The following is a 27,977-nucleotide window of genomic DNA, read 5'->3' on the forward strand; positions in this document are numbered from 1 at the left end:
GGATCTACTCCCTGGGAATGCAAAATGTGCATATCCGAGACAGGCGAATCAACTGAAGAAAACCTGCTGTTTATGGGGGAGCCCACGGCACCTTGGGCCAATATGGCACCTGACAGGCGTCCTACAAGGCTCAGAAGATGGAAGAATTTTGGGATAGCAGAGTTTCAGACGTCTCGGTGTGAAGGTCTGTCATATGTTATTGACACCTGCCGACAACCAATGTTTATGATGCTGTGAGATTTTGCTTACTACGACACAGTATCAGGAGATTACCCGGAGATCAAAAACTTTACGAGATATTTGACACGATAGAAACACGAAGTATGCAAGAGACATGAGCGATGATCAATTGACGGTGATCCTATTGGTCTAAACTAACCCTATTGAAAAGCTCGTGGCATGATTGCACCCGGCCTCCTCCAAACAAAGCGGTTGAAATGTCATAAGCCATAAATTTTCTGATTCTGCTGTGGAGTGTCACTCTTATTTGTTTGATTGACGACTCCTTCATGGCAGACCATTAGTTGGCTGGCCATGGGAAGGGAGGTCCTGCTTTAGGAGGGAGAAAGCCAAGATTGCGGGTGTGAGAATGAGCGTGATGACCACGGCCTTATGGCTCAGCAAGATCTCGAAGAATTTTGGGCAATCTAGATTGAAAAGGTTAGCTCTGCTAGCAGTCAAAGAACTCGAATGAAATTGGCTGCATGCTAACGTACATTATGCTCACAACCGTGACCACAAGGACGACAAATGCGAGGCAAAGTACGAAGATCTTCACCCGCGTCTCTATTTTGCAACTTTGCTCCTCGGAATGATCGTGGAGAGGGTTCCAGCACATGGCTGCCGTTGTTGTTGTTGTTGTACTGAATTGATTGATAGGTAGTGATGACACTTGCTGACTTGAGCAATAATGAAGGAAAGAATTCAATGTGTTGATAGAAGAAAGAGAGGAAGAATACGAAGAAGAGTGGTATGAATATGCTGCAATAAAGCATATTGTTCTGTTTCTAATTAAGAGAGTTATCTTTACTAAGTTATATGTATATTGGCTTCCAAAACCTGAAGTTAGTGAGGACTTTTTAGTATATTACTTGATATATCTCGTTGAGATGTTATAAGCTTTAATTATCAATGAAAAAGGTTTGCTAAGGGAGATTGATATATGATTTACTACCGAGACGACACCAAGAAAGGTTGTAGCAACAGGCAGCAGATGGACTGTTACATCCAATTGCTACAGTTGATTGACCGATAGTTAAATCCTATGACATCTCAACGAGACATATCAAGCTAACACATTAAAAAAATGCTAACAGTAACTTGACATGCAAAGGCAAAGAAATCGCCAATACTTCTTCTCGTTAAACTCAGAGGGATACATGGAAGCCCGGCCTCAGCACTCGACGTGTTGTTGTCTGTCCCCTTTCATCGATTTACCCAACTACAAAGCACATGTACGGCCCAAAGCGTTATATCCTTTGAAAAATGTCTTCCTCTCGAGTTGGTCGGTATAGTTCTCCTTGTGATGGCCGTGAGTGATGTGTGGGAAGAAGTGTAATAATATACTCCGATCCTCCGTTATGAGGTGGCCTCAAGCATGAGAACGTCATATTACCTTACCAAAATAACAAGCTAAGGCTAAGAGTGAAAGATCGAGCCACGTGAAGTACATACATAGAAGCTACTGTAAGTGAAGTGCCGGGGTTGGTCGTGTTAGTGGCAAAGACGAGTTGTTATTGCGATCCAATCAGAAGATGGGTGATGTTAGTGGCGACGAACCTTAAAGCTTGGCCTTGGGGATTTCTCATAATTACCTTACGTTGAGTGTTGTAAAATGGATCATTTGGCCTCGACAAGCTTACCTAATTAATATCTTCTTAGAGTAATAACAAACTCGAAATGTTATTAGGAAATAGTTAGAAACGTCGAGAACTTTCGAGAGAGGTTGCCAGTAGCTACACTGACTTACCGCGATACCCTGTCATCAAATCTCGAACCATCATGGATCATCACGCGGAGGCTAAAAAGCTGGGCCAAGTCAAGGAACCGCCAAAATCACTCACATCGGCCCCCACAAAGCCAACTCAGATCGCCAACCAGAAGTGTAATCCCACGTCAGGACCCCTCATTTGACAGGGACAAGGAGGGGCCTTTTGAGATAACCGCACAAAGGCCGCATCCCACCTACTGAGTATATAAGACCCTGCATGATCCGACCAGATTCCTGTTTTTCTTTCTTCCATCCTCATCACACAAACAAACCTTGAACAAAACAAACTCAATAATTTTTTCCTCCAACTACCTCAAACCTCACTCACCAAACAATAATCACAATGGCTGGCGACTGTGGCTGCTCTGGTGCCTCTTCTTGCAACTGTGGCTCTAGCTGTAAGTCAACATGACTCTATTCTTCTCTGTCCATCAATACTGATATATGCTAGGCTCTTGCTCTGGCTGCGGCAAATAAGTTCTTTCATCTCATTTCAATCACGAACCATTGAGATACCACCCGCGACCTTGTCGCAATTCTACGAAAACGATACATGGATGCATGAATTTTGGTGTTGAGCCCAGTGTGCTCGGGGAGATGGCGGTTGGAGTTACAGTTTCACTGGTTGGCTTGTAGTGCAATTCTGAAATACACTTATTTGTCACCATGATGTTTACTTTGTGCTGTGATGATCTGCGTTCTATCTTCTCATTCAGTGACGTGTTGTCGTGTCACGAGCAAATCAGAAGCAGTCCGTTATGAGCTTTGACATATGCTCCCTTGACACGCGATCTAAAATTCACCTACCTATCTAAGTATCATGAACATGTGTTCGCAAACTGAAATGCTTATGTTTCCTGATCTCCTATGGCTCTGGTCTCCAGTCCTTGAGTACATTCATAAGCCACCATGTAGTGTTCCATTGCAAATGGTCTTGCCCTCCTGTTTCATGGACTTACTGCTGTGATCTCCCGCTGAAGTTAAGCCGCTCATGGCCTGACTCAAACTAGTCTAGCTCAGTGATGTCGCCAATGTCCACAAAGTCGTAAGAAACATGTTTGACGATCTGGCGCTGTAGCCTCTCCGGACCAGACAAGACAAATTTGGCTTTTGGTTCCATCGCCACGAATCTCTTGCTAAGCTACTGCGGCATGTCGAGAAGTAACCGGGGTAACGAATGGGGAGGGAAAACCCAAATGAACCACAGCTCAAGAGAGTGAAGACTGGGTAGTGAAACTAGGAGAGTCATAAATATTCATGTCCATCTTAAAGCGATGGCGAGGGGAAGCGTTCTAGGACATAAGCAAATACATAAGGTAGATATCTGCTCTGTATAACTGTACCTGACGCTCCTGGTCTGCAAGGCTGTAGAAGTAAGGGTAGGAATATTCTGGGGTCATGGCTGCTGCCAGCTGGCGTCTGGGGACATCATGATCCCGACATTTCGGTCCGCTGCTGTATGTAAGCCGATAAATATTTTGCATACACTTGTGATAATACCGTGCTAAGCATGGATTGGACAAGTTTATAACATGATCCTGAACTTCTCTCTCCACACTGTTGAGAGATGTGTCATCCCGTATCAGCTTGGCCACAACCTGGCGATACTTATCGCTACTCGCAATCTCTTCAAGGGCTTTTATGTTGAGAATATTTGCCGAGAGAAAGACCCGTTTTAGATGCAAGGATGATGCAGATGTGAGACCGAGTCCTTGACATCGCTATTCGATAGGACGGTTGTAATTTGTTGAGCACTTCAACTGTACGGCTGCGAGATGACACTGCCTCTGAACAGACATTGGACCAGTTGCCATGTTGTTGGGTATGGATATTGGCATGAACTTTCTGTCGGCTGTCAAAAAAATCAGGAATAGTCTTGAAAATGGACCAGGTTAGTTTCCAGAGATAATGGAGCCGACAGCATGGGAAACATCTCTTGGCATGCAAGTGACATGGCAGGTGACTTGTTGTGATGTGCATGTTATGCTGTGGTACAATCTCACATGGAAGCCTCTTCAATTGATAGAGTCTTGGTGAGAGCCAGAATCGAATTCATACTAGCTTCCGAAGATGCCATATTCTAGCCCGTGACCTCTGATGGAAAAAGGATAGACCCTGGAGACTCCACTGCTGATCATTAGAAGCAGGGCCTCTGTCCATTCCCGGCAACTGATTCATGTGCTTTGCTTGGTGGGTGGTGGCCGAGAAAGCATGTGATAAGCTAGAACCAAGCCGAGAGAGAAAGTAAGAAAAGGGCCATGAATGGATGGATGACTGCGCCTACCAAAGAAGCTCACGTGGATCTTTTCATATCCCTTTGTCTCTTACATATTTCTGTCTCTATATATCTTTTGTTTTTATTTTATTATTGATCTGTTTCGGTTGAGACGAGTCTATCCAATCCAGTCCAATCGTGACATGCCGCTGCTGCACAGCTGACGTCGCGGGGCAAGCAAGGTCAATCTGGGGTAATGTCAATGCTGAATGACGCCTGTATTGAGAAGTGGCTTACAACGTTGCAGAACAAGCAAAACTGGGAAGATTACCTTGCCTAGACTTGTAAATGGCAGCATTTGTAAGTTCTCATTTCATTGTCTCTTCCCCTCTATCTATCTTAACTTTTTCTGTTGCTGTGTCCCCCCTCTATACGATCTTAGGCAGCCCTAGGAGCTTAGGTACCTAGTCGCTAAAGTGGCGCCCCATGACATAACCGTCTGTCCTCTCAGCCCAGATCCAGGGCTTCACTTTAGTGACTTGATCCTCTGACGTCGCGTCGCGGCCCACGCGGGCAAGTAGTCACCACGATCAAGATTCTATCACAACTCTCGTTTACGCTGTTCATCGACTTTGTCGGCAATGCCCATTAATCAACTGGCCTCCTTATTAACAGCACAACTTCAATAGGACACGCCGTGGCTGTCGCATCTTGCACCGGCACCCATGTCTTCCCGTGATGATGCGTCTCACGGCGCATCACCTCCCTCGTACGAACCTCAACCTTCTAGTTCCGGTGCTCCTCCGACATTTGCATCTTTCTCTCCAGTAACGCTCTCCGCGAATACACCATCCCGATCGTCCCGAAGATCAACTATCCTCGTCCACCAAAAGAGCCCCCTGCTCCTCGCTACTCCTCCACAGATCACCCGCGCTCTCGCCTACAGCCACCCCTTCCTCCTCCCTTTGAATACATTTACAGGCCTCCTCACCTGGAGCACCGGAGATCCTTGGCAGAGTTTCTTACTGTTGTGCTTCTTCTGGGCGGTTGTTCTGTATGGCGATGTAGTAATAACGTGGGCCGGCCCCGTCTTGGTCGGCGTGGCACTCATCGTTGGCATGTACGGCCGGAGATACAGTCCCCTCAGTAGTAGTGGGTGGAATGATATTCGAGGTCAGAATGCTGGCACCAAGGGAACAAACCAGAACGCCGGCGAGAGCAGCCAGCAGAATGGAAAGGCAAACGCCGGCGAGAAACAGTCGAAACATGTTAGGGGGAATTCCGAAGTTACCAACACCAAACATCAAAAGACACTCGACGAGATCGTCGAGACTCTTAAACAACTTACTGGGAGGTGCAATGTTCTGATGGAACCTCTGCTCGACATGACGGATTTCCTAAGCACTCAGACGACCCCGACTAGTGCGACCACGCGCCCAGCGCTGACTGTCATCTTCATGCGACTGCTTATCATCACGCCTGTTTGGATTGCGCTTACTGTTCCGCCCTGGAGAGTTGTCACGACAAGGCGTGTAATACTAGTGGCTGGAACCATCATCTTGACTTGGCACGCAAGGGTTCTGCGAGTTTCGCGGGCCATTCTCTGGAGAAGCTCCACAGTTAGACGACTTGCATCCGCCATCACCGGGTTGCAGTTTCATACTCCCGAACAGCCGTTTAAAAAGGAGTTAGCCAAGGCTGCTAAGAAAGGCTCGGATCGTGTTGCTCAACAGCAGGAATCCGAACTGACAAAAGCTCTTGGCAAGTCGTCGAGCTTCCAAACTAATCATGGAAGAAGGAATGGCAATGCGAAGACTGCGGGTGTCAAGTTCACGTTTATCATATATGAGAACCAAAGACGATGGATTGGATTGGGATGGACGAATAATCTCTTTGCATATGAACGAGCGGCCTGGACAGATGACCATAACAACTCAGTTCCCGCCAAAGACGATTTTGAACTACCCGAGGTAGAAGATGGAAGTCGTATGCAGTGGCGATGGGTTCCCGGAACCCGTTGGCGTGTTGATGGCGTGTCTGATGAGCATGGCCCTGTAGACTATGACGGGGATGAGGGGAAGAATGGCTGGATCTTCTATGACAACAAGGTGAGAAGCCGTCATATATGGCAACGTATTGTGTCCTCTAACAGACTATTAGTGGCAAAATGGCCAGCGGGGTCAAGATGGATGGGGTCGCTGGACTCGACGAAGAAAGTGGTATCGCGATGCCGAGTTGGTCGAGGTGGACCAGCCAGAAGATGGCCAGGAGACTGAGAAGGAGATAAAAGAATCTCCTTCAGTAACGAAACTCAGGTCTCAGCCATACAATTCCAGCAACGAAACCATGGTTCCAACACGAGCTGTGCCCGACCAAAACCACGGTGAAGAGATCAGTAACGATGACGCGAGCTCGAAAGCAGCAGACGATTCCTTGTCAGTACACTCGACATCCTCCAGATCTTTCTTCAGGTCGCCCTTGATGCGGAAACGAATCGCTGACCGGTCCGGAGCGGATAACAAAGAGCGCACCAGAAGAGACAGTAGGACTAGCAGGACGAGTAGTTTGTACAACGATGATGACGCCGATGCTCTAGGTGCTGAGCTGGCCCTTGAGATCCAGAAACAGGGTAGGCCCGGTGGACAATGGGGGATAGGCGACGAGGCGCGAATGAGTCTAGAGTAACGGTGCACTTTGACGGCGATACTACATTGAGGTTATCGGCGTTTGACGGGTTGGGATATGTCGGTCGACGACTCGAAGCACGGGTGAATGGTAACCGGGTATCAGGCTCTGAGGGATGGCGTACGGCTGATTGATCATTATGTACAAGAGTAAGGAAGCGAGAACTATGACGAATATCAACAACGTTACTCGGTTGATTATGAACAAAGAAATTGATCCGTTTACTAGCTTGCAAGCAGTGACAGTTCTCGGCAGTTCGATCTGATGACGATACTCGAATGAGAACAAAGAAGGGCTCGTGACACTGGGCCGCGTTGAAGGGATACACAAGGAAAAAAAGGTTGTCACACTGAGGCTATAGGTAGTCCATCGGTAAGGTAGGCCTTAATAGCTTAGGTATGAAGGCCCTTTCGGTGGTGTTGCTGCTTGCCCGGTGCCCGTCACTGCCAACTTTATAAAATATTGCCTACCTATATCGTCGACTTCCAACTTCGTTCCAACAACTTTTCCCCTTCCCAAACAATCCATTCCTTTCGCATTAGTTTCCTCTATTCACAGAAGTATCTACTATGGAACTTTCGGTCCCTCCTCAAGATGCGAATCGCACTATTCGCAAAAAGAGAAGCAATCGTTCCAGTGCCCTGACCCTCGCCCTCTCTCCCGAAAGCGCTCAACAACCTCAACAGCGGAATCTTACCTCTCCCGCAAAAGCATCACCATCGATGCGATCATCCCTCGTTTCCCCTGACCTTCTTTCTAGAAGCGCCTCATCGGCAACACACCACCGTAACATCTCTGCCTCTGGCCCATCACCAGGAACATCACTCGCTAGTATCGACTATCCCTCCCGCGCTGAATCAGCACTTACCATTCGAGCTCCTACTACTCTTGAGAGAGGTGGTTCGCCACCACTTACGCCGTTTCCTCCGTGGGTCAGTGAGGAGGAAGATGAAGGTGATGGCGATTGCGAGAACAGAAATTGGGGGGGATCTACAACCAGGACGGATGGAAAGAGGCACAGCTACGACGGAGGGCATGTTCCCGTCTCGATTTCGAGGGTCGAGGGGAGATGGGTTGTCAGTTCTGTGATACATGGACTCGTGCTCGTGTCGCAGTTTGTGGTGACACTGGGTGTTTTCAGTGCTTTGATGTGGGTTACCGTCTGGAAGGAGAATGAACCTGGTAACGACTTTGACAATTGGTAAGTCAGCCTTGCTGATCTAACCCTTAGAACACATCTAATAAGTCTCAGGCTCTGGAAATTCGCGGACCCTACCCTCGTCGTTGTCCTTCTCCTCTGTTCAGCCAGTCTATTGATCCACGAAGTCAAACTTCTTTCGTCTGTGGCACTACTCTATCTCGAGTCTCTCATTCTTGCTGCCACGACACTATCGAGTCTCGTGCTTTGGGCCCGGTGCTTCCAGGAAGAGAGCCGCAGTGTCAAAGGTGTGTTGATGGGGTGCAATGTTATGATGTGGGGACTTGCTCTCTTTGGATTCATCCGAGCTGTTGTTATATGGAAAGTAGAGTCTCAGGATGATGAAGATGATCAGGAGAGGGCGGTCATGTACGGGACCTTTGTTCCTTGGGATGGGAGGAGGGAGTCTGTCTGAGGTATAAGGAATGGGGAGTCTCTAATGATTGTGTTCTGGATGCCGGGAAAGACCGTGGCCCAATGAAGCCCGGGCAAAAAGAGAAAAAGGACTTCTTGGTTTTCTCCCAGTCAGATCTCCACGCCAGAGATCTACTGGACTATTGGTCAGATAGTACAACATAGACGCACCATGGCACATAGCACTGTTGAAGTCGAATAGCACCTCCAAGAACAAGCATATCTTGAGACTTTGGAACTTTTGGGCCTCAAAATCAGAAGATCATAGCCTCATCTAGTATGTTTTTTGTCCACCTAAAGCAAGCAACCACCACGACTCAAGTACTCTGGACCAGGCCCATGGTTACGCAAAGGGTCGCCCGTTTCATATGATCTCCTACCTATTCGAGCAGCCGCACTGCAATCCATTTTGAGAAAGCGGATATAGAGCGCCACTACGGCTATTTGAAATTGATCCAAGCCTTTCAGTGCTTACTCTTGCAGATTCCGTCCCGGTCTGGGGCCTCAATTGGAGCAGAATTCCACAAGGCTGAACGGAAACAACCCAAAAAGTGGGCGTAGGATCACGCTTCTGCAGTTGAGGTAGTATCAATACATGGATAAGAATCTTGGCGAGCTTGGTCTGGAACCAAAGCTCCTGGAAGGTTCAATGAGGTCGAGAATGGCCCCCCAATTATTCTGACTTGAATTCGAGGTGTTGAGAGTTGAGGCTTGAATCAGTGGGAGTCGATGAATTTGCCAAGTTTTTATTAAGTCTTGTAAGACGCTTTGAGAGACCAGAAAATATTTTGAAGTTACTGAGTAACATGTCCTTCCTTATAGCTATTAGTTAGACTTACGGGTCTGGTTGATTCCGCGTGGTGCTGATACACTACTAGGCTCTCAAGGATTTCCTGAAACAATACTCTAAGAAAGTAAGCATAACTGGAAACTCATGCTGATTTTTGGCAGGGTTCGATAACCACGATGGAGTTATTGGCCGATCTAGCGAATAAGAAAGCGCGGCGGAAGATAATCCTTGTAGTATGGATACCTATCATAAGACTTATATGCAGCCTAGAGCCCTGACAAGACGACACTCGGCCGAGAGGAACATGATGGTTGCTGTAGTATTTAGGGGGAAATTTATTCTATATATGCAAAGCTAAGTAGTATCCGTTCAAAATAGGAATCATACCGTAAGCAAGCCAGGGCTTCAAAAGAGAGTAGGGAAAGGCCAAAGCACATCGTAGAAGTAAACCGGCGCTGGGGGATGAAGTCCCAAACGCTCAAGTATACCTAGACAACGTTGAGCTAACTACATGCTTACCTGTCCTATCTATCCTTGCCTCTTCGGTTCACATGCAGGGTTTATAAGGCTGCTGCATACGGAGTTGACACTTGGCCCCCAACTTCGAATAGGAAGGACAGCGAAGCAGGGGTAGGTATCTGTGAGAGAACTGGGTGCTAGTTACTGCTATATTTCAGATATAGAGCCTCCTGTATTCATTGCTGCATGCTGTGGAGTGGCTGTATGATGGTGCCGCGCGTGCATAGTGCTCAAGCCTCTGCTGTGGGAAAGAAAACTGGTACATATATATATAGAGGACCCCTTCATACTGCCAAGTCTCGTTCCCTTGAGTCTCTTGATCTTCAGTCTATCTTATCATTATATTTCGCTTCGTTCAGTCCCTTAAGATGAGCTTCACATCTCCCACCGAGCAGTTCAATGGCTACCAAGCTTTCAGTTCTGGACCTTCATCGTCGAAAACGCCCGCACAGTCTTCTTCATCAAGAGTTGACTTTAGCGACCAGTCATACGATATGCCTTACTTTTCAGATCCTGATGTTTCCGTATCCAACCCTCAGATAGCGAGCACTCCGTCAAAACAGTCTGTCGCCGACGTTCCTCGAGGCTTTACGCCAAAGCAATTATCAGACGCTCCAAAGACGAAGAGTTTTGACAAGAAGAGACTCTCCAGCATTCCCAACACTGCTCAGCAAGGTAATCATGCCATGTGTCAATCTATACAGCTTGCTAATTTTATATTCTCAGCTCAGCCTTCGCAACCTCTCGAGGCCAAGACAGATTACACAGAATTCCTTGAGAGCCTCGAGTTTCCTTCCATCGCAGACAGCAAGATTACTCAAGGCTCTGGAGATCTCAGTACAAGTCAATGGCTGGTTCAAGAAGCTCTCTTCATCAAATGGACGACGTCTAACGGGCTGCTTTAGCTGAGAGGTTCAGAGGGGAGTGGAAAGTCAACTTTGATGAGACAAGCTCTTGAATCATGCCAGGGACCAAGCACAATTCACCTGATCTATTCTTTCTCTCCTTCCGGAGACGAGGCTAGAAAACGCCTGGGCCTATTCAAGTCCCTTTTACGCCAATTAGTCCCTCAGGCACCAGAGGCCTTCAAAGGCATCAAGGAGAGGTTTGACAAGATCCAGTCTTGCTTACCCCCTAAACAACAAGTAGCTTGGAACGCGCAAGAACTCTTTGACGAACTGATCAAAGTCCTTCCAAAGATCCTCAGGACTCATTCGGTCTTCATCTATGTCGATGGTCTCAATTACTCAGAAGGCCAAACGGCCCCAAAGCTTGTGCAAGACTTTTCCAAGTTGGTCGAAAAGTCTCAGATTCCCACCAAGGATGCCACCACAACTCATGGACTAAGAATCATCTTTTCTAGCACGCCTTACCCTATGAGAGATCCCTTTCCTAGATTGTGTATATCAGTTGACGAAAAGAATGGACCAAGTTTGAGAAAACATTTGGAAGGGCAGCTCTCCAATATCGACCTCAATACACAACGCGTAGTCTCCACGAAGGCCGGATCTTCATTCATCTCGGCTCGTTTGATTGTGAATCACATCAAGCTCTTTGGACCTGGGCAGTCATCTCTTGTTCAACAACCAGCGCCTACACCCGCCCCAATCTCTTTCTTGCTAGGCGTTTATTTCCAGGACATGGCACACCAAAGCAGCAATGGTCTCCCTTCACTCTTCAAATGGTGTTGCTTTTCATCAAGGCCACTTAGTCTGCCTGAACTTCGGGTCGCTCTGGCTCTCGATGCTCTCCCCAAAGTCGTTTCCATCAAGGAATTGTCCCAGACGGAGTACTTGACGCGATTGGGTTCTGATGAGAGCTTCCAATCATGGATTAAAACCACTTCCTGGGGTCTTCTTGAAACTGTGACTGTTGGTGGTCAGAAGGTTGTGAAGCCTATGCATGACAGCGTATCAGATTTCTTTATCTCGAAGGGTTTGGGTATCCTTTCTTACAAAGCTCAGGCTGCAGGTGCCACGGCCTCTCGTCTCCATCAGGCCCATCATTCCATCGCCACTTGCCTTCTGCAATATCTTGCAATCCTGTCCAAAGAACCAAAATGGGGGTCAATGGCTCGTACAGACCCAGCACTCCGACTTGTCGGGTACGCTGCTAGCTGGTCGTATCATATCAATTCTGCAGGCTTGGGGAAACAAGAAGCATCGAAGCTTCTGAAGGTGATGGGTTGGCCATCGGATCAAACACTCAATGTCTTGGTCAAGCTTGGTCTCGGAGATCTCCAGGGGACACACTGGACTCACCTATTTGCCATCTGTGGCCATGCTCACTTCCTGTCAGTCGCTATTAGAAAAGCTGGAAACGATGTCCTTGATGTTCAGGATCTCCAAGAGAGGACGCCTCTACACCTGGCTGCTCTCCATGGCCACTCAACTGCATCAAAGCAACTTCTGAAGTCGGGAGCAAAGACGAACGGCCAGGCAGTTGGCGGGGATACAGCTCTTCACTTTGCGGTCCTTCAAGGTCACCAGAGTGTCATGAAGTACCTGCTGGAGCGCGACCCGAATTTGATCACTATTGCAGATGGCCAGTCGCATACGCCACTGTTTTCTGCCGTGTTTCGTGGAAGCTCGTCCGTAGTGAAGCTTTTGCTTGATAGAAAAGCCGACCTCAGGGCTCTGTACACATATGGCAACTCTGTCCTGCATCATGCTGTGAATGCAGAAAAGTCCAGTGTCATAAAGCTGCTTCTGGATAGTGGCTCAGATGTCAATCGACAGAACGCCCAGGGTCGCACCCCTCTACATCTTGCGATTGTTGGAGACCACTCTTCTGCTGTCAAGGCATTACTTGAGAGACGTTCTCGAACAGATATTGCAGATAATCTCGGCAGAAGAGCTCTCCATGAGGCAGTTCTGTCTGGGAATAAGGCCTGTACACAACTTCTGTTGAAGCACAGAGTGGCCGATGATGCAAGGGATAACGATGGTCAGACGGCTCTAGTATATGCTATACAAGGCCGCCACGGGAGCCTCTTGAAGCTTTTACTTGAAAGTGGTACCGATATCAATGCCGTGGACAAGTATGGCTTCACCATGATCATGGTTGCCGTTCAAGCGTCCGACGAGAAACTCACCCGAATCCTGTTGGAAAAGAATCCGAATCTTGATCGACTAAGTCGTGAAGGACACACCGTCGCTTTCTATGCCGTTTTCAGAGGGAAAGCAGTATCCTTCCTGTCCGAGGAAGAACAATCGATCGCTTCGTTGCTCTTCAGACGCTACCAGAAAAGGTATCAGGTGTGGCATCCTGAGTGAAAGGAGTGTCAACAAGAGTTCATGGCCAAACATGGAAAGAAGAAAGACGTAAACAGTAAGATAAAGAGTAAAGCCAAACCTTCCAAGGTTAAAAATTCCCCTCTGCCATCCAACAACGATGCTGCTTCGAAACCTCGAAGATCCTCCAAGGTTCCGGCCAATATCGTCTCAAAGACACCCAGCAGTGTCCCAAAACCCAGCAACTCTATGGTAGCATCAGGAAAGCCAGGGACGCAGCAAGTTAGACCAGTTTCCTCCTTCGCAAGTTACCAACCTCCCCGGATCCCCAGCGGAAGTGAAGCTGGAATTTCTTTAGATGCCAAATCCAAAGAACAGTCCTCAAAGCTCCCACAAGCTTCTTATCCTGGTACCTCCTCCTCGACTTCTGTTCCGGCGAAGGCCCCCATGGTACAAAGAGGAAGTTGGGATATCTACAACTCCCTAGCGTCAGGGTCTCCAGCACCTACTCAGGCCGTACAGTCTCAGAAAGCGTACGTTCCATATCCCGGTACGCCCAAAACAAGCCCGGGAGAAAGTCAGGCTTCAGCCCAGTCCTTCCAGACGTTCCAACCATTTTCCGTCGGTCAAGCCCAAAAGACTTCTTCACCTACAGCCCAAGTGCCTTTGAGCCAGTTCGAGAAGAGGTATTCCGTGCCCTCGCTTGACTCTTGGGGGCAGCCTGGAAGCAATGGTTCTGCCTCTGCCTCTGCCTCTGCAGCTGGCCCAAATGCACCAGCACAACCATATCAAGCATTTGGAGCCGCGTCCCAAAAGCCGAATATTTCACAGCAACAGATGAACGCACCGTATCAGAAGCCTGCCAATCCAGTAAGTGCAGCCAAACCCCCTCTGCCCCAGGTAATACGCAAACCTGTCGGAGGAAAACCTGCTACGCAAGCAGCGGCTGAGAAGCCCACTCAACAATCCTCGTTTCTTCCGTGGCAGCAACCACAAGCTCCAGTACCAACGCAGACACAAGTTGGTACAACACATTCGTTGCCGAGCAAGCCGTATGCCCGTGTACAGGCTCCCACGAGTAGGCCACAAGCTCCACCAAGTACGACGCATCCTACGCCGGGGAAGCAAGGTGCAAGTGATCCAATGCCATATCTATCAAGCAGAGCTCCGGTGTCCTCCACTAGGACATCACAGCCTGCACCTACCAAGGATCAAGTTCATCCTGTGACAGCACAAGCTTCACCAGGAAAGCCTCAAGCTCAAGGCGGTATTCCTCCACGAAAACCTCAAGCGACTCCTGGGGTAGTACAGCCCCAGATGGCCAAGCCCCAAATACAGGCTCAGGCTCATCCGCCGTGTGGAAAGACAGCTCCCGTACCATCCACATCTCAAGCTCCTCCTGGAGCAACACAACCTCAAGCTGCCAAACCTCAGGCAAAGCTTCAGGCTCAAACTGGCAAGCCAGCACCAGTACCACCCAAGTCTCAAACACCTACTGGCGCGGTACAACACCAGACAGCCAAGCCTCAGGCACAAAATGGAAAGGCAGAGCCCCAAGCACACAAGGTGCAGGGCCCCTCAGGAACCTCGCAGATTCCGTCAGGAAAGCCTCAGGGCCAGGGAAGTTTGCCTTTACAGAAACCTCAAATCCATACTTCAAAGGTGCCAAGTCAACCAGCAAGGCCTTCAGTTCAAAATGGTACATCTGCACAGAATCAGTCATCTTTCGTAGCCTCTGCAAGACCTTCCGCTACCCCTACCCAGACTCAAAAGTCAACTCCCGATCAAAGAAAGCCTATCCCATCATACACTGGATCAGGCCCTCAAGGTTTCAAGTCTCCCAGGAGCACTCCAGTACAAGGAAGTTCTGACCGGAAACCCCATCAGTACATTGATCAGAATTCCACGATATCTCCAGTACCTCATTATCCTGAACCCTTCTATCGTGGACCATACGGCGAACAGATGCAAACCTCTACGTTTACGTCTACCAGAGAATTTACAAACAGCTACGACCCAAACACACAACAAACGGGTACTAGCAGTATGTCCAGTGGCAAGATAGCTACAGTTACAGGCGTTGGCGTCTTGGCTGGCGCTGCTGGTGGCCATTTCCTGTCTTCCGAGATTCGTGGAGATCACTCTAATCCAAGCATCACCGATGACAACAGCTATATCCATATGGATGTAGGTACGAACCAGCAATCTGCAGATCACTCTGATGGGGAATTGGAAGCACATGTGGAGTTTTCAGATCATTCTGAAGAGTTTTCTGAGTCCGAAGACAAAGCCAACTCTATCAACAACAGTGGCTCTGATGGCTTTTTGTCAGATGAAGAGTATGAGCTTTCGGACTCCGAGGTTTCTGTAGGTCAAGCTTCATCCGATGATGAGATCTCGGAGTGGGGAGAGTCAGACGCAGAATCGATTCATGAAGACTCGGACTCTGATGAACTTGATCTGGATAGCCCATACATGTCTGCCGACTTTACAGACAGTGAAGCTTCAGAAGCAGAGGATCTTGGTGCTCATGACTTGCAAGCTGAGTCGGGTAGTGACCTTGACACAGACCCAGGCCAAGCTAGTGCTGGAGAAGACTCCGAATCCGACGAGAGAAACTCTGTTAACAATGAATCCGGGGGTGAGCTCGACGAGTCGGTTCAGTCTGTGGGGTTTGAGCAACAGAGTTACACCTACCAACAGTATCAACAACAAGGGTACTTGAATGAGCATTCCCAGCAGCCCATATCTGAAGAGCCCGAATCCGAGGAATATTCGCAGTCTAATCTCCAATCTCAGTATCAACAGCAAGGTTACTACAACCAACACAATCAAGTAGCTGACCAAACTGAATCGGAAGAGGATGAGCCACAAAATTTTCAGGACCAGCAGCAACAACAGCACCAGGGCTACTATGGTAGCCATCCGCAGAATCACGCGCCTGAACAATGGGAGCCTGAGGAAGAGCCCTATCAACAACAGTATCAGCAGCAGGGCTACCACAGTGGGCAGCATCAACAGCAAGCGCTTCAACAGTACGATTCTGAAGATGAAGAAGAGCAACAGGTTGCACAAGGATCCGTCAATTACGACAGCGACCAAGAGGTTGAAAGTGATCAAGAAGTGAATAATGGCTATAGCAGCGATGATCAGGGCCAGCAGGCTACCAGTGAGCAATACAGTGGAGGAGGTTGGGGCAATAGTTATGATTCTGATTATTAGGAGGACCAAATATTACAAAGGTTGGCTGTTATCGTGTTGCAAATGATTGGAGTTGCGGTTCCTTCAAGCTAGACACGAGTTCTGGATATGTAAAAGATTGACTATTCTCATACTAGCTCTGATGATCAATAAGGTCAATCATGCATAACAGCGGAAACAGACGTAAATGCCCAGCTAGACCCAAAGTAACAGGCCCTTTCAATCGGTATAGCTAGACTCTATATAAAGACCTTCAGAACATAATGACTCACGCCGAACAGGGGTCACCTAAGTTTAGGATATTTATTCTAAACTGACCACTAAGATAAGAGCACAATGCTTGAAATCATCAAAATAACCATAAAAATACCCTAAATTTCTATGAAGCCACTAGTTTATTTCGAATTGTTCACCATTTCTTGACGACTCCATAGGAAGAAGAACCCCACGGGGCTATGCTTTGGGAGTGGATCAAGGATCATGCATTCAAGACCTAACTAATACCTCAATCGTGGTGAAACAATTTCTCATATTTATCCGCTGGGCTTTCAAAAACCTCTTCCCTCTCTCACTTCTTCTCATTGTTTACGAGACCAAAAACTCACACTCTCATCACCAAAATGCCCTCCTCAGAAATCCGAGTCGAACCGATCACCAATCCCGACGACTTCACCGCAGCGTTCAAAGCCGTCGCTAACGCATTTGGCCACCAAACTCGTGATGCCATTTGGATCGCCTTCAACCCAGGCTGGGATACTCCCGACGGTGAAAGAATCGGTGCTCAACGTCTCGTTGATCGCTTTTCGCACATCACCACAAACCGTGACGGTCAACCTAACACCATCTTTGTAAAAGCCACTATCGACAACACTATCGCTGGTCTCGCGATATGGGAGCAAGCCTCTGTTGTTCCAGGCTATGGCAATCCCCCCAGTGATCTTGAAGCATCAGGCTATTTCAAGACGTTGTACCCTGGAAACGAAATGGAGCAGAGATTTCTTACTCAGGCGGATAAGTCACTCTTTCGACGGCGAATTGAGATCATCAACGAGAAAGCTGAGGCATCTCCCCCTGCAGTTTTTGTAATGGATCTTTGTGCTGTTGATCCAAAGTTCCAGAAAAGGGGGCTTGCGTCTAAGATGGTGCAGTATGGCCTTGATGAGGCCAAGAGAAGGAATTTGGAGTGCGTTACTGAGGGATCGACCATGGGAAGGTCGGTGTATTTGAAGTTGGGCTTCAAGCAAGAGGGTCTTGAGACGGTTTATAACATGGATGATGAGTTCAAGGATAGGGATTTACCATCCAATGTCGTCCTAAGAACAGGCATCTGAAACCAGAGCGAACGAAATAGAATAGAAAATGTCTTATATTGTATGACAGTTTGCTCATCGTTACTCGCGCTCAAACATCGTCGCCAATTTTGTTTCTTACAGGGTATGAGGCTTCACCTTCAAGCCTTCAGGCATCTTCCAGTGATTAACAACACCACCCCAACTCTCCTCGTTATATCCCTCTTGGACCTTCTGACACGTTCTCAATCCCCATTGCGTGACGCCAACCATCAAACAACTCTCAAACATAAACGCACAGCTTCCTGTTCCAACCTTGGCGGGCTTAAGCTCTGCATTCCTGGCACCCTCTGTGCTCTCTGCGTCAGGGCCGTGGCCGCTCATGACATTGTGAAGACTTGCACCACCGGGGACAAAACCACCTGCGCCGCCCTTCTTGGCATCGTAGCCACCTTGGATCAGACCCATGAACTCGCTCATCGTGTTTCGGTGATACCATGGTGGTCGGAACGTATCTTCACCAACGAGCCAGCGTGGTGGGAAGATTACAAAGTCGGCTACTGCTGTACCAGGGGTGTTGGTCGGTGCTGAGAGAACGGTGAAGATAGAGGGGTCAGGGTGATCGAAGGAGATAGTGCCGATGGTGTTGAAGCGTCCGAGGTCGTACTTGTAAGGATAGTAATTTCCATGCCAAGCTACCACGTCGAAGGGAGTGTGAGCTTGCACAGTCTTGAAGAGATTATTGTTGAACTTGACGGAAACAGTATACTTGTTAGACCCCTCGGATGCAGTGGCTCCAAAGTCTTCAGAGAAGCAAGCAACAGGAGACTGGAAGTCACGAGCGTTGGCAAGGCCGTTTGAACCAATTGGGCCAAGCTCAGGGAGGTTGAAGTGGCCTTGATAAAGCTCAAGAGCATAACCACGGGCTGGGCCAGAGGGAAGATAGACTTGATACTTGACGCCCCGGGGGATGACAGCAATTTCCATAGGTCGAACAAGAAGCCAACCAAACTCGGTGCGGATATCAAGAGCGCCCTCTTGTGCGACGATGAGAAGATCACCGTCGGCAGAGTAGAATGCGGATTTCTCATCCATGCTCTTTCCAGCGGCATAGATATACATGCCCAGTCCCTCCTTGAGCGTAGGATCTCCAGCACCAGCAACGAGCCTCAGGCCAGTGACAAAGTCCAGATCCTTGGATTCATTGTGATCAAAGGGATCCCAACGGAGCTGGTTGGGAATGTAGTGTAATTTCCCATCCTCAGCGCCGTCGAGAGTCTTATTAGTGTCGCCTGTTGACTTTGTGTCCTCTTGGTAAGGAGGATGCGCGCAGGACGGTAGAACGCGGTATAGCCATGTCTGCTTATTCTCGTGCCGTGGTGCGGTAAAGGCAGTTCCAGAGAGTTTCTCGGCGTAGAGACCGTATGGTGGCTTCTGGGGAGAATTGTGTCCGATGGGCAAAGCACCATCAACAGCCTCAGATCTAGCAAATCATCAGAAAACATTCGTAACCCGCGCGGAACAGGAATGATACTCACTCTAAATAGCAGTTGAAGCCATTCTGATATCTATACTTCTCCTTGAGATCAAAGGTTGTGACAGGCATCTTGGTATCTTTTGTCTGTTTGAGTTGGAGTGTCGTTTCCCCTCAGTAAATGTGCGAACAAGAAGCTTATAACTGTGCTCCCACGGCTTTGCGAACTTCCTGTCTCGATCAACGGATGACGTTCTGTAGCCGTGTAAGCCGTCAACTGTCAATTCCGCACTGAGTATGGGAAACGGCCCGACGTTAGCCGGGGAAGCATTGCGCCTGTGTTCCGCTGATGAATGTTACATGACAGAGGGGAATAAACCCGTGAACAGCTGATTTCATCGCATATGACCGGAATGAGTTTCTGAAGGATATGGAAGCTGATTAGTTATATCAACCAAGGTGTAGTAGCCGAGCCTTGGATAGGTATTTCCGACCGGAAACTAGCTCCAGGGTTTCCGATTATAGGTAACCGAAGCCATCGCCGCGGGGTAACTCATGTGGTGTGGGCCTCATGAGTGAGGAGCTTAAGCCGGGGAACATGTGGGCAATAGGCTCATCATGTCTTCTCAAATTCAACGTCAATGGACAATTAACTTTACATCGTCATGAATCTTCCAATTGTGTGGGGAATTTGTAAATTATATCAAGGTACCACGATACATGGAACCTCAAACGCCGACCGAATCGACCAGCGATAACAAGAACTATAGAGGTGTACACCAAGCGACGCTTCCAGCAGTCGCAAACAGCATGACCAGGCCGAGAATATCTAGACGCAATATCCCGAGCGCCGACTCGCAACGAAACCAGCGAAACGAACAAGAATTATAGGAACTATTGGGACAGATACCGGGGTGGCATAAAGTTATTACTCGTCTTGCTTCTTGTTCTTCTTCTTCTTGCCACCACCGGAAGAGCCGCCCAATGTTGTGCTTGTGGGCTGAGCCTGAAGGTGAACAACAAGTCGGGTCCATGACTCTTCCTTGTCCCACTCGAAACCAGCGAGGTAGGGCTTGTCGAGCTCATCGTCGGCCTGGGTATGTCAATCAGCAAGTATTCTTAGGGAGGGTGTCTCGGACGTCCAAACATACCCGCTTCTTATATGCCTTGTGGATAGCGTCTAGTGCATCCTTGATTGTTACACCCTTGAGGTTTCGTGCTGTTACCTCCTTTCCTAGTGGGAAGTGAAGGTCGATTCTCTTGACGGGGGGTTTTGACAGATGAAGCTTGAGGATGGCAGGGTCTTCTACTGTATTGGGGCTGGTGTTGATCTTCCTATACGAATGGGTCAGTGGCTGTTTCTTGGTGCATGTGTAAGTCGAAATGCGGGGTTAAACTCACCATCCAGTCTTCTGAGTCTCGGGTGCGAGCTCGAGATCAATGCCCTCGGCCTCTGAAGAAAAGAGTTAGAGAGAGTTCTTGACGGTGCCCTCGTGGCCTGTCCGATGTCGGAAGATGAAAGGGTAGTGATGTCTAAACTTACCAAGGTCATTGACGTTGTAAACGCCAGGTGCTGCTGCTGAGCTTTGTCGCCGCGTCTTCTTTTCGTCCTTGGCGGGAGGTGAGCTTGAGAGGCCCTGGACGGCTGAATCGACCTTGGAGAGAGGTTCTGTCATGTTGAATTGTTGTTATGTGGTTGATCGAGAAGATCTGATTTGATAGTTGATTCTGCTGAAACAAGGAGAGTAAAGTTAGTGATGATGTTGCAGAAACGAGGTATTGGAGGGAGGAATGATGGTGTATATGATAGTGGAGAGGAGGTACGAACCTTTTGCGTTGAAAGCAGAAGATTGTAAGTGAGATTGGATTGATTGCTGTTGTGTGGTGAGGAGGGAGGAGAGGGAAAGGACGAGATGGAGGGGAAGTGGTTGTTACTTATTACATTCACAAACGCACTTGCCATTCGGCGTCGTCCATGTCCGATGTTTGCATTGGGGCATGCAAATCCTCAGTCATCCAAGGCTGCACTCACTCATTTGCATGCATCTACTGTACCTTACTGAGCTGTCGTCAGACTGGGCGGGGTAACTGCCCACCTCACACCTCACCCGGAAGGGAAGGGAAGGGAAGGGAAGGGAAGGACGAGACCTAGGGGGGTATGAGTATGATTGTGGTATGTAACATAGGAGTCTGTGCCTGCGCCTGCGCCTCGCTCCGTTCCTCAAACCAAAGCAATTCAATGCTACTCTAGGTAGTCGATGTACAGTTACAAGCACCTACGGATGCATTCAAGTTAATGTGGATTCCATCATTACACACTGTTGCGTTCGTTGCGCTGCGTTGTGTCGTGCTCTGATAAACGCTGTTGGACAATCGCGTGACTTTGGCCTGACGGAAGGCGTGACGCCCCTGGCTCCAAGCTCAGCAGACCAGACCTGGGGCCGCAACGGGCTTAGTGCCGGCGCGATGCAAACCCACTGACGCAGGGAACCCGCTCTACGTACCGGTCTGGTACCCGCTTGGAAACCATCTCGGGTTAGCGCGGCGCACCAGAATCCGGGGAAAGCTTGTCCTGAGACCCACTGCGATCGGTCGTTGTGGGTTGTGGCGCGTGTGCAAATGGGCCTGCCTGGTCGCGATCGAGTGATTGAGTGGTGAGTAGTGAGTGGACACAAGGCAGTTGACGCTCGCGGAAGGCCGCGGTAGAATCATGAGGTCAGTTCATCATCAATGTAGATACGGTGAGAGAATTGGGAAACGAAATGTGAAGATACAGAAACAGATCTCGACCTTGAGAGGGGTAAGTGTGGCCGATCAGGGCATACGGTACATACCAACAAGATTGGCACTTTGGTTCGTGTCAGCCATGGCTGCCATCCATTCCCTTGTCCCCTTGTCATGAGCTATGACGAGGGATCGCCAGTTGCGTCTCTGCCCCTCACAAGCTCATTCATCCCGTGGCCCCCGGAGACTTCGGCTCGGGGATGCGGTGCGGTGCGGTGCTTTGCTTTGGCGCCTGTTGGCCTTAACTTACAGCTCACCTGACTATCGATATGTCCCAGACATGACTGCACTACTGCGTCTGGACATGCATCGACTGCATCCTAAGGTCGTAGCTAAGGAGTAAGAGGCACCTTTGTCATAAAGACGACATCAATGGAGACTCTTCTGCGATCAATCATCGTCTTCCGTTCCCCTCCATTAGCAACGCCCGCGTGAAACCTTGTGGCATCAAACTGAGGGGAAGTGCTAGGTCGATTGGCTAGTTGAGTTGCTACTAGCACGCACCTTGATGCACCGAGTCAATCGAGACGACTTTGGTATCAGATGGGTGTCAATCAGTCTTGTTTACAGGAATCCTCTCGTCGAGATCGGCTTGAGCTAAGGGTCTTGGTTATGCTGCCGCTGATATCGTACCAGCGTCATGCCTTCGAGACCAGGTTGGGACTGCCATGAGGGCGCGCGATACGTCTGACTCCCCATGGGCAGAGGGCGCGTGCCAGGTTCCTTGTGACATGTCCCTTGTACCTGAATTCATGTAAGTGTACCTTGCTCTTTTCGTGACGCTGCCGCAAGGAGACGACTCCCACATAAAGAGGGCATCTCTGCATCTCAGCCACCCCTTCGCTCCTGGGGATCACTTGTCCATACAACTTCATCCAGCCTCCGTAGAGAGTGCTCAGTACTTCAAATTTTCTTTATTCTGTTTCTCTTTTGCTTTTGTTTCTATAGCTTCACGTTTATCACCGTCTTCACTTCCTCCCCAGGCCTTACATGGCCATCGTCAACATCCGATAGTGGGGTCGGCAACAGGCGACATCAAGTGGAGACGTTTGGATGGATCCCGTCAATCCCTGGCTCCCTTTCTCACTCACTCACTCACTCAGTGCCCCCAGCTGGAGTTTTGGCTAGAGCGTGAATTATCAGCTCACTCAAGCGAGCATGCCACCCTTTTAACGAACTCGACCGCCGACAGGCGAGCGCCGAAACGCAGTCCAAGAACGACGACTTGAACAGAACAGTAAAACTGGATGATTCGCATGTTACTGAACCGGTTGATCACGAGAACTTCTTTTTTCAGACTCACTCTTCCACCTCGTCCACACGGAGTCCCCGTCTCCCAAACTTGCAGTGAACGCAATACGAAGCGATAATAAGCTCGATGCGCAATGACTTCATTCCCAGGACCAGAACAGGCTCCACGTGATGCGATCCCATGATAATCCGCCAAAGCTTCAATTCGCACGCACTCTCGGCACTGTCCAACGATAAGCAAGAAATCAATCAGTAAACCAAGCTCAGATCAAGTCGACACCGACTTTCTTTCAGCACCCTCAGATCATTCTACCCGTAACCCCAGGAATAGACATGTCCAGCCGCATACGCAGCAAGGAATAACTGCCACGCAATCCACCGTCCCGTGTATTTTGCCAGGATGTAACCTATAGATGGATTCTCAACTTGGAAATGGTATGTATCAGTGTCTATGGACGCGAAACTGACAATGCCGTGCCTCTCCGTTTAGTTCTCGCTCTGAGGCTCATCCATTCGGTTTTCCTGTGACTCGATTCACTTCATCCGCCATCTCTCAGTTAGCATAGTCCGATTAGATTAGTCCCTAGCCTCTATCGCCATTCCGCCAGACACCGTCTCGAGCGACAGTAACAAGCATCATGATGCGGTCAAACTATCCGTGAAGAACCTCGCAACCGACGCTCCAGCCCGTTCAAGTGAAGACATTCCATTGCAGCTGAACCGCCAATTCCGATCATTATGTGACGCCTACGTATCTACAATGACGCCTGTTCCGTATCGATCTGTATACGAATACAGAGTTGTGGAGGATGAAGGGCGGAGTTGGCTTTAGTGTTACCCTGGAGGATAAGGGAGATAAATGGTTGGATAGTGTTTGCCGACGAATCACGAGGTATTTCGCTGTGTAAATGTCCACTGGAAACATTAACTAACAAAAAAACCAGGGCCATGGAATGGATTACGGAGTCGCCCGAATACTGATCCTATCGCTATGGCGTCTCTAGGCCACTGAAAGTCGCCATATTCGACAGCATCCAGTTAGGGCTTGTGGGAGAGCAGGTTTCACTTTGAAACCCCTCAATTGAACGTCGTGTTACCATTATCATGTACCTTTTCAGGGAGCAACACCACGACGCCGTCCGATAGTAGATCTATGTACTGCTGTTTCGAGGCTGGTCGACGGTCATAGCGAACGAATATTACTACCACCAATTTGATGGCATCTCCTCAGAGCCTAACTACTGGGCACGTGAGTTGATGAACATCCTGCCAAAGCGCTTAAGATCCTTTTTCGCCTTCTCAACAAAAACCATGTTCTTGCGGACAGGCCGTATCTGATCTGGCTGACTCTCGCCCAACAAGCTTCAGAACTCAATTGAGCAATGAAAGAGAAACCATCAACAACAACACACTGACAGGTTGAAGGTGACGAGTCTATTATGATCGCCAATTCAGAAGTGCAAGGTCGGGAAGAAGGCAGCTACAGAAAGCCGCATGAATCCTTGCCCGTGTCCTCTGATCTACGGCTTGGGTGCCCAACCAAACAACGCCAACAACTTCCAAAGACATGTTGCTGATTATCGGAATGAATGCAAAGAATTCCACCAAGACAATCCGACGGAGTATAGGCGATGGCCGGATCTGCCATTCCTAAGGGCGAGACCATTTGTCAATGACAATTCCTCAAAGACAGAACGAATATACGAGATCCTCTAAGCCTATTGTTACGTATTGTTACGGGAATACCCCAGCTTTCAAATTGTTGGCCGATTATTGAATGCTTAAATACGGGTATCATTTTATCTAGACTTAAAGCCCTGATCATATACTCATGCCTTGTGGCCCTCATAACCTCCACTCTATGTCATTTGAGAATCTTCCCTCACATGGTTTATCGGGAACCCACTGGCAATAGCAGCCCCTTCTAACTGCTTCAGCAACTCTGAGCCATCTCCTGCTGGCACAGGTCGATGCGAAAGATTACACTCGACAAAGATTGAATCGTCCATGTACTGCCAATCCGACACTTCAATTGCACTCTCGGAGAGGGAACCCTGAAACGGCGAGGAGCTGAGTGCTGCGCAAGTCCACGCCATCTGTTGCAATATTTCTATCATGGTGTGTGTCCATGCTGATACTGTCAATCGTATTGAGCCATCTTCGACTTCGACATGCAGCAGGCGTAGGCCAGGACACAAGAATGGGTTTTCGGTACCATCCCAAATCGACATGCCGGTGAATGAGTGGCCCTCAAAGCTCGACGCTGAAGCTTCTTTGACGGCGTCTTCGATACATCCCAGGAGGAGTTCGCCGCACTTGGGCCACTGCTTCACTGTATACTCAGATATCGTGGTGTAAACGCAGTCATTTGCGGTGCCAGTAATAGCCGGCAAGGAGCCCATTTTGACGAGTTGAGGGTCTCCGATACCTTGAAGGGGGCCAAAGAGTTGACACTCAAATTTGAACTGGACGGCGTGAAATCCATCTCCAGGGGGTCGATAAGGGGGTTTCATGAGGATGTGCCACAGAGCTGATTCCATGAGATGCATTTGCACATAGTGGGGTGAGATCAAGACCTCGCGTATCCTTGAGATAAGATGCCTCGCAGACCTTCCTGTCGTGATGTAGGTATGGAGAGAAGCAGCAATCTCATTGGGTGTGCCCCTAGGTGAGCGGGCTGGGTATTCTCTGTCCCAGTAACTGCAGAGGAGTTGGAGAGCAACTGGCAGTTCAATACCCCGTGCTGCCTCGGACCATGTTGCAGAACGTCGTGATATACCTGGACCAAGTTTGTCAAGTAGGCAACGGGGTGCTTCAGGTCCATTGAGGATCAATATAAGTTGACAAACAGGTCCATCGAATAGTTTCTTGATTTGCTCAGTCGAGTCCGGGTTCGAATCACAATAGAAGACCCACAGTTCGTCCCATAACATCAAGGTGAACTCGGACAACAGTCGATCCAATATCCTATCAATATTGACGCGAAAATTTTGCTCGGGGAGATAGTAATGGGTGAGAAGTTCGTTATTCAACCCATGGGCAAGGGCAGTAGCGAAAGCAGCAACGAGAGCGCCAGCGATGAGTGGCGGCACCAAGACCTCGGCATTGCTCGGTGACTGAGCAGTTCTCGGGCGTCGACTTGGCAGCGGTGGCTTGATGATGCTCAAAATAGAAGCATCGACAACATGATCGTGTTCGTGCTCGTGCGTGGTGGATAACACGGGGGGATGTGGTGGGGGCATGGTCTTGTTGCAGTCATGTCACCTCATGGAGCATTTTTGTTTGAACTCAAAATTTACGGTTAAACCGCAAGAGTCTCATGTTGAAGATTCCATGGCAGAGCAGAGAGAGAGCACGGAGTAAGGTATCTTGGGACATGTTACCTACTATATTTTCTGGGCGGAGCTGGGGCAAGTTTTTGATGGTCAAGAGCGACGATGCGCTGCGTTGCGTTGCGTTGCGTTGCGTTGCGTGGCATTGCGTGGCCCCATGAGTAATTGGATTAGTCGGCTCTTACGCCGCCACCCAAAGGCCAAAGCAAGCGATAATCCATCACTCAACGGTTTAATTTAAAAATATTCTCCGTCTTCAAACAAGTCAATCATCAATGGATGGATGATCCTCTTACGAATGTGAATCCTCCTTTAAAATGGTTGACGAAGCTCCTTTTTCTGTTCGTATTCCGTACGAGTCTCGTCGCTTGGACTCAAAATGAGCGTCGAGGCCGCGTAATGGCTCGGTATGGGGCCATCAGATCCCCCTCATCCCCCTCAAGTGATGGGCAATTAATTTGCACAAAAATCGAGCTTTTCTTTATCTTGATTGATTTGAAAAGGAGCCGAGTGACGAGGTCCTAGTAAGAATGAATGTGAAGGAGGAAGAGGAAGTTGTTCCCTTTGCCTTTTAAACATTGTCGCTTAATGAGGCAGTGCATCAACCTTGCACGTCCACTCTCAAGCCTCAAATGACATAACACCAACACTATAATACAAGGAGTGTAGTGATTTCCTATTTATTTTAAGCTTGTACATAGGCTTAACAATCACGACACACTCATCTGCCCTTGTCGAGATACAGTCCACTTTTATCTAGAATTGCCAGCCTCATACTAGTATCCCTGAAGCCTCTCCTTGCCGGAACATGCACATACTATCTCGATTGATACTTCAGTTCAGTGTTGGAAACCTCAGTGGCATGCCTTCTGGTCCAAGGCGTTACCTGTTATGTTTATGTGAAGCTTTTCCCCCAAATCATAATGTTCGTTAAGATGCGGATCAAGTGTTCAGAAACGGTTGTCACACGATCTATGAGGGTTAATTCTTACCCAAACTGCAGGTTCTTCAGAGTTACCACTCACTAAAGAATCTCCCAGTAAGAAGTTTTCAAGGGGAGAGACGGGGTCTGCGGAAAAGATTTGTAGGGAGGTCAGAGGGTGGTGTGCTAAGTAGATAGGAGAACTACACAGAGAATGTCGGATGACATAGCTTTTGGAACACCATTTATACAAAAGAATCAATCAAGTGACCCTACTAGTGATTCACTGAACCTTTATAGAGTACAGAGATGAATAGGGTATCGGAGAGTCCAATGGCTTTAGCACTTATAGGCTGAGATAGTAACACCTCGCCAACTACGACCAGATCATGTATCTGACGGTGACCCGATCTTTTGGCTTGGCCCGGAGATCCTCAACAACACTCGTACTGAGGATAGGCCCTGGATCAGCGATTTCTCTCGCAACAGTATAGATATGTTTATTGGTATTCTAATTACCACTACTAGTCTTCCGGCTTACCTGGCGTGGGATTCATCTATGAATTTCGAATCTGATTCGCCATAAAGAATCTCTCTTATACGAGTCCGGTGCTATCATTAGCCTGATAAACTAGAGATCGTACTGTCGTGGAGAGGCGCTCTGGAGTGTCCGGCAGTTG

General features: G+C 48.6%; 7 protein-coding genes across 7 annotated transcripts; 4 read left to right on the forward strand and 3 right to left on the reverse strand.

Moving 5' to 3' along the window:
• Nucleotides 1-4,930: 4,930 nt before the first annotated feature.
• FSUBG_1159 (integral peroxisomal membrane) lies at nucleotides 4,931-6,890 on the forward strand (the record flags this gene model as incomplete). Its single annotated transcript, XM_036676287.1, has 2 exons — nucleotides 4,931-6,313; nucleotides 6,366-6,890. The coding sequence occupies 2 exons, from the start codon at nucleotides 4,931-4,933 to the stop codon at nucleotides 6,888-6,890; spliced, it is 1,908 nt and encodes a 635-aa protein (XP_036543327.1).
• A 569-nt stretch (nucleotides 6,891-7,459) lies between these two features.
• On the forward strand, nucleotides 7,460-8,503 carry FSUBG_1160 (uncharacterized protein; the record flags this gene model as incomplete). Its single annotated transcript, XM_036676299.1, has 2 exons — nucleotides 7,460-8,091; nucleotides 8,143-8,503. 2 exons carry the CDS (start codon nucleotides 7,460-7,462, stop codon nucleotides 8,501-8,503), a joined length of 993 nt encoding a protein of 330 aa, XP_036543328.1.
• Nucleotides 8,504-10,179: 1,676 nt separating this feature from the next.
• Nucleotides 10,180-16,266, forward strand: FSUBG_1161 (ankyrin 3; the record flags this gene model as incomplete). Its single annotated transcript, XM_036676310.1, has 4 exons — nucleotides 10,180-10,486; nucleotides 10,538-10,654; nucleotides 10,877-13,068; nucleotides 13,174-16,266. The coding sequence occupies 4 exons, from the start codon at nucleotides 10,180-10,182 to the stop codon at nucleotides 16,264-16,266; spliced, it is 5,709 nt and encodes a 1,902-aa protein (XP_036543329.1).
• A 599-nt stretch (nucleotides 16,267-16,865) lies between these two features.
• Nucleotides 16,866-17,576, forward strand: FSUBG_1162 (acetyltransferase; the record flags this gene model as incomplete). Its single annotated transcript, XM_036676321.1, has 1 exon — nucleotides 16,866-17,576. The coding sequence occupies one exon, from the start codon at nucleotides 16,866-16,868 to the stop codon at nucleotides 17,574-17,576; it is 711 nt and encodes a 236-aa protein (XP_036543330.1).
• Nucleotides 17,577-17,672: 96 nt separating this feature from the next.
• FSUBG_1163 (homogentisate 1 2-dioxygenase) lies at nucleotides 17,673-19,140 on the reverse strand (the record flags this gene model as incomplete). Its single annotated transcript, XM_036676332.1, has 2 exons — nucleotides 17,673-19,017; nucleotides 19,073-19,140. 2 exons carry the CDS (start codon nucleotides 19,138-19,140, stop codon nucleotides 17,673-17,675), a joined length of 1,413 nt encoding a protein of 470 aa, XP_036543331.1.
• Nucleotides 19,141-19,936: 796 nt separating this feature from the next.
• FSUBG_1164 (uncharacterized protein) lies at nucleotides 19,937-20,684 on the reverse strand (the record flags this gene model as incomplete). Its single annotated transcript, XM_036676343.1, has 4 exons — nucleotides 19,937-20,101; nucleotides 20,160-20,343; nucleotides 20,410-20,461; nucleotides 20,552-20,684. The coding sequence occupies 4 exons, from the start codon at nucleotides 20,682-20,684 to the stop codon at nucleotides 19,937-19,939; spliced, it is 534 nt and encodes a 177-aa protein (XP_036543332.1).
• A 4,218-nt stretch (nucleotides 20,685-24,902) lies between these two features.
• FSUBG_1165 (uncharacterized protein) lies at nucleotides 24,903-26,285 on the reverse strand (the record flags this gene model as incomplete). Its single annotated transcript, XM_036676354.1, has 1 exon — nucleotides 24,903-26,285. The coding sequence occupies one exon, from the start codon at nucleotides 26,283-26,285 to the stop codon at nucleotides 24,903-24,905; it is 1,383 nt and encodes a 460-aa protein (XP_036543333.1).
• Nucleotides 26,286-27,977: the final 1,692 nt, after the last annotated feature.

Source organism: Fusarium subglutinans (assembly GCF_013396075.1).
Source record: "Fusarium subglutinans strain NRRL 66333 chromosome Unknown NRRL66333_c0000005, whole genome shotgun sequence".
NCBI lineage: Eukaryota > Fungi > Ascomycota > Sordariomycetes > Hypocreales > Nectriaceae > Fusarium > Fusarium subglutinans.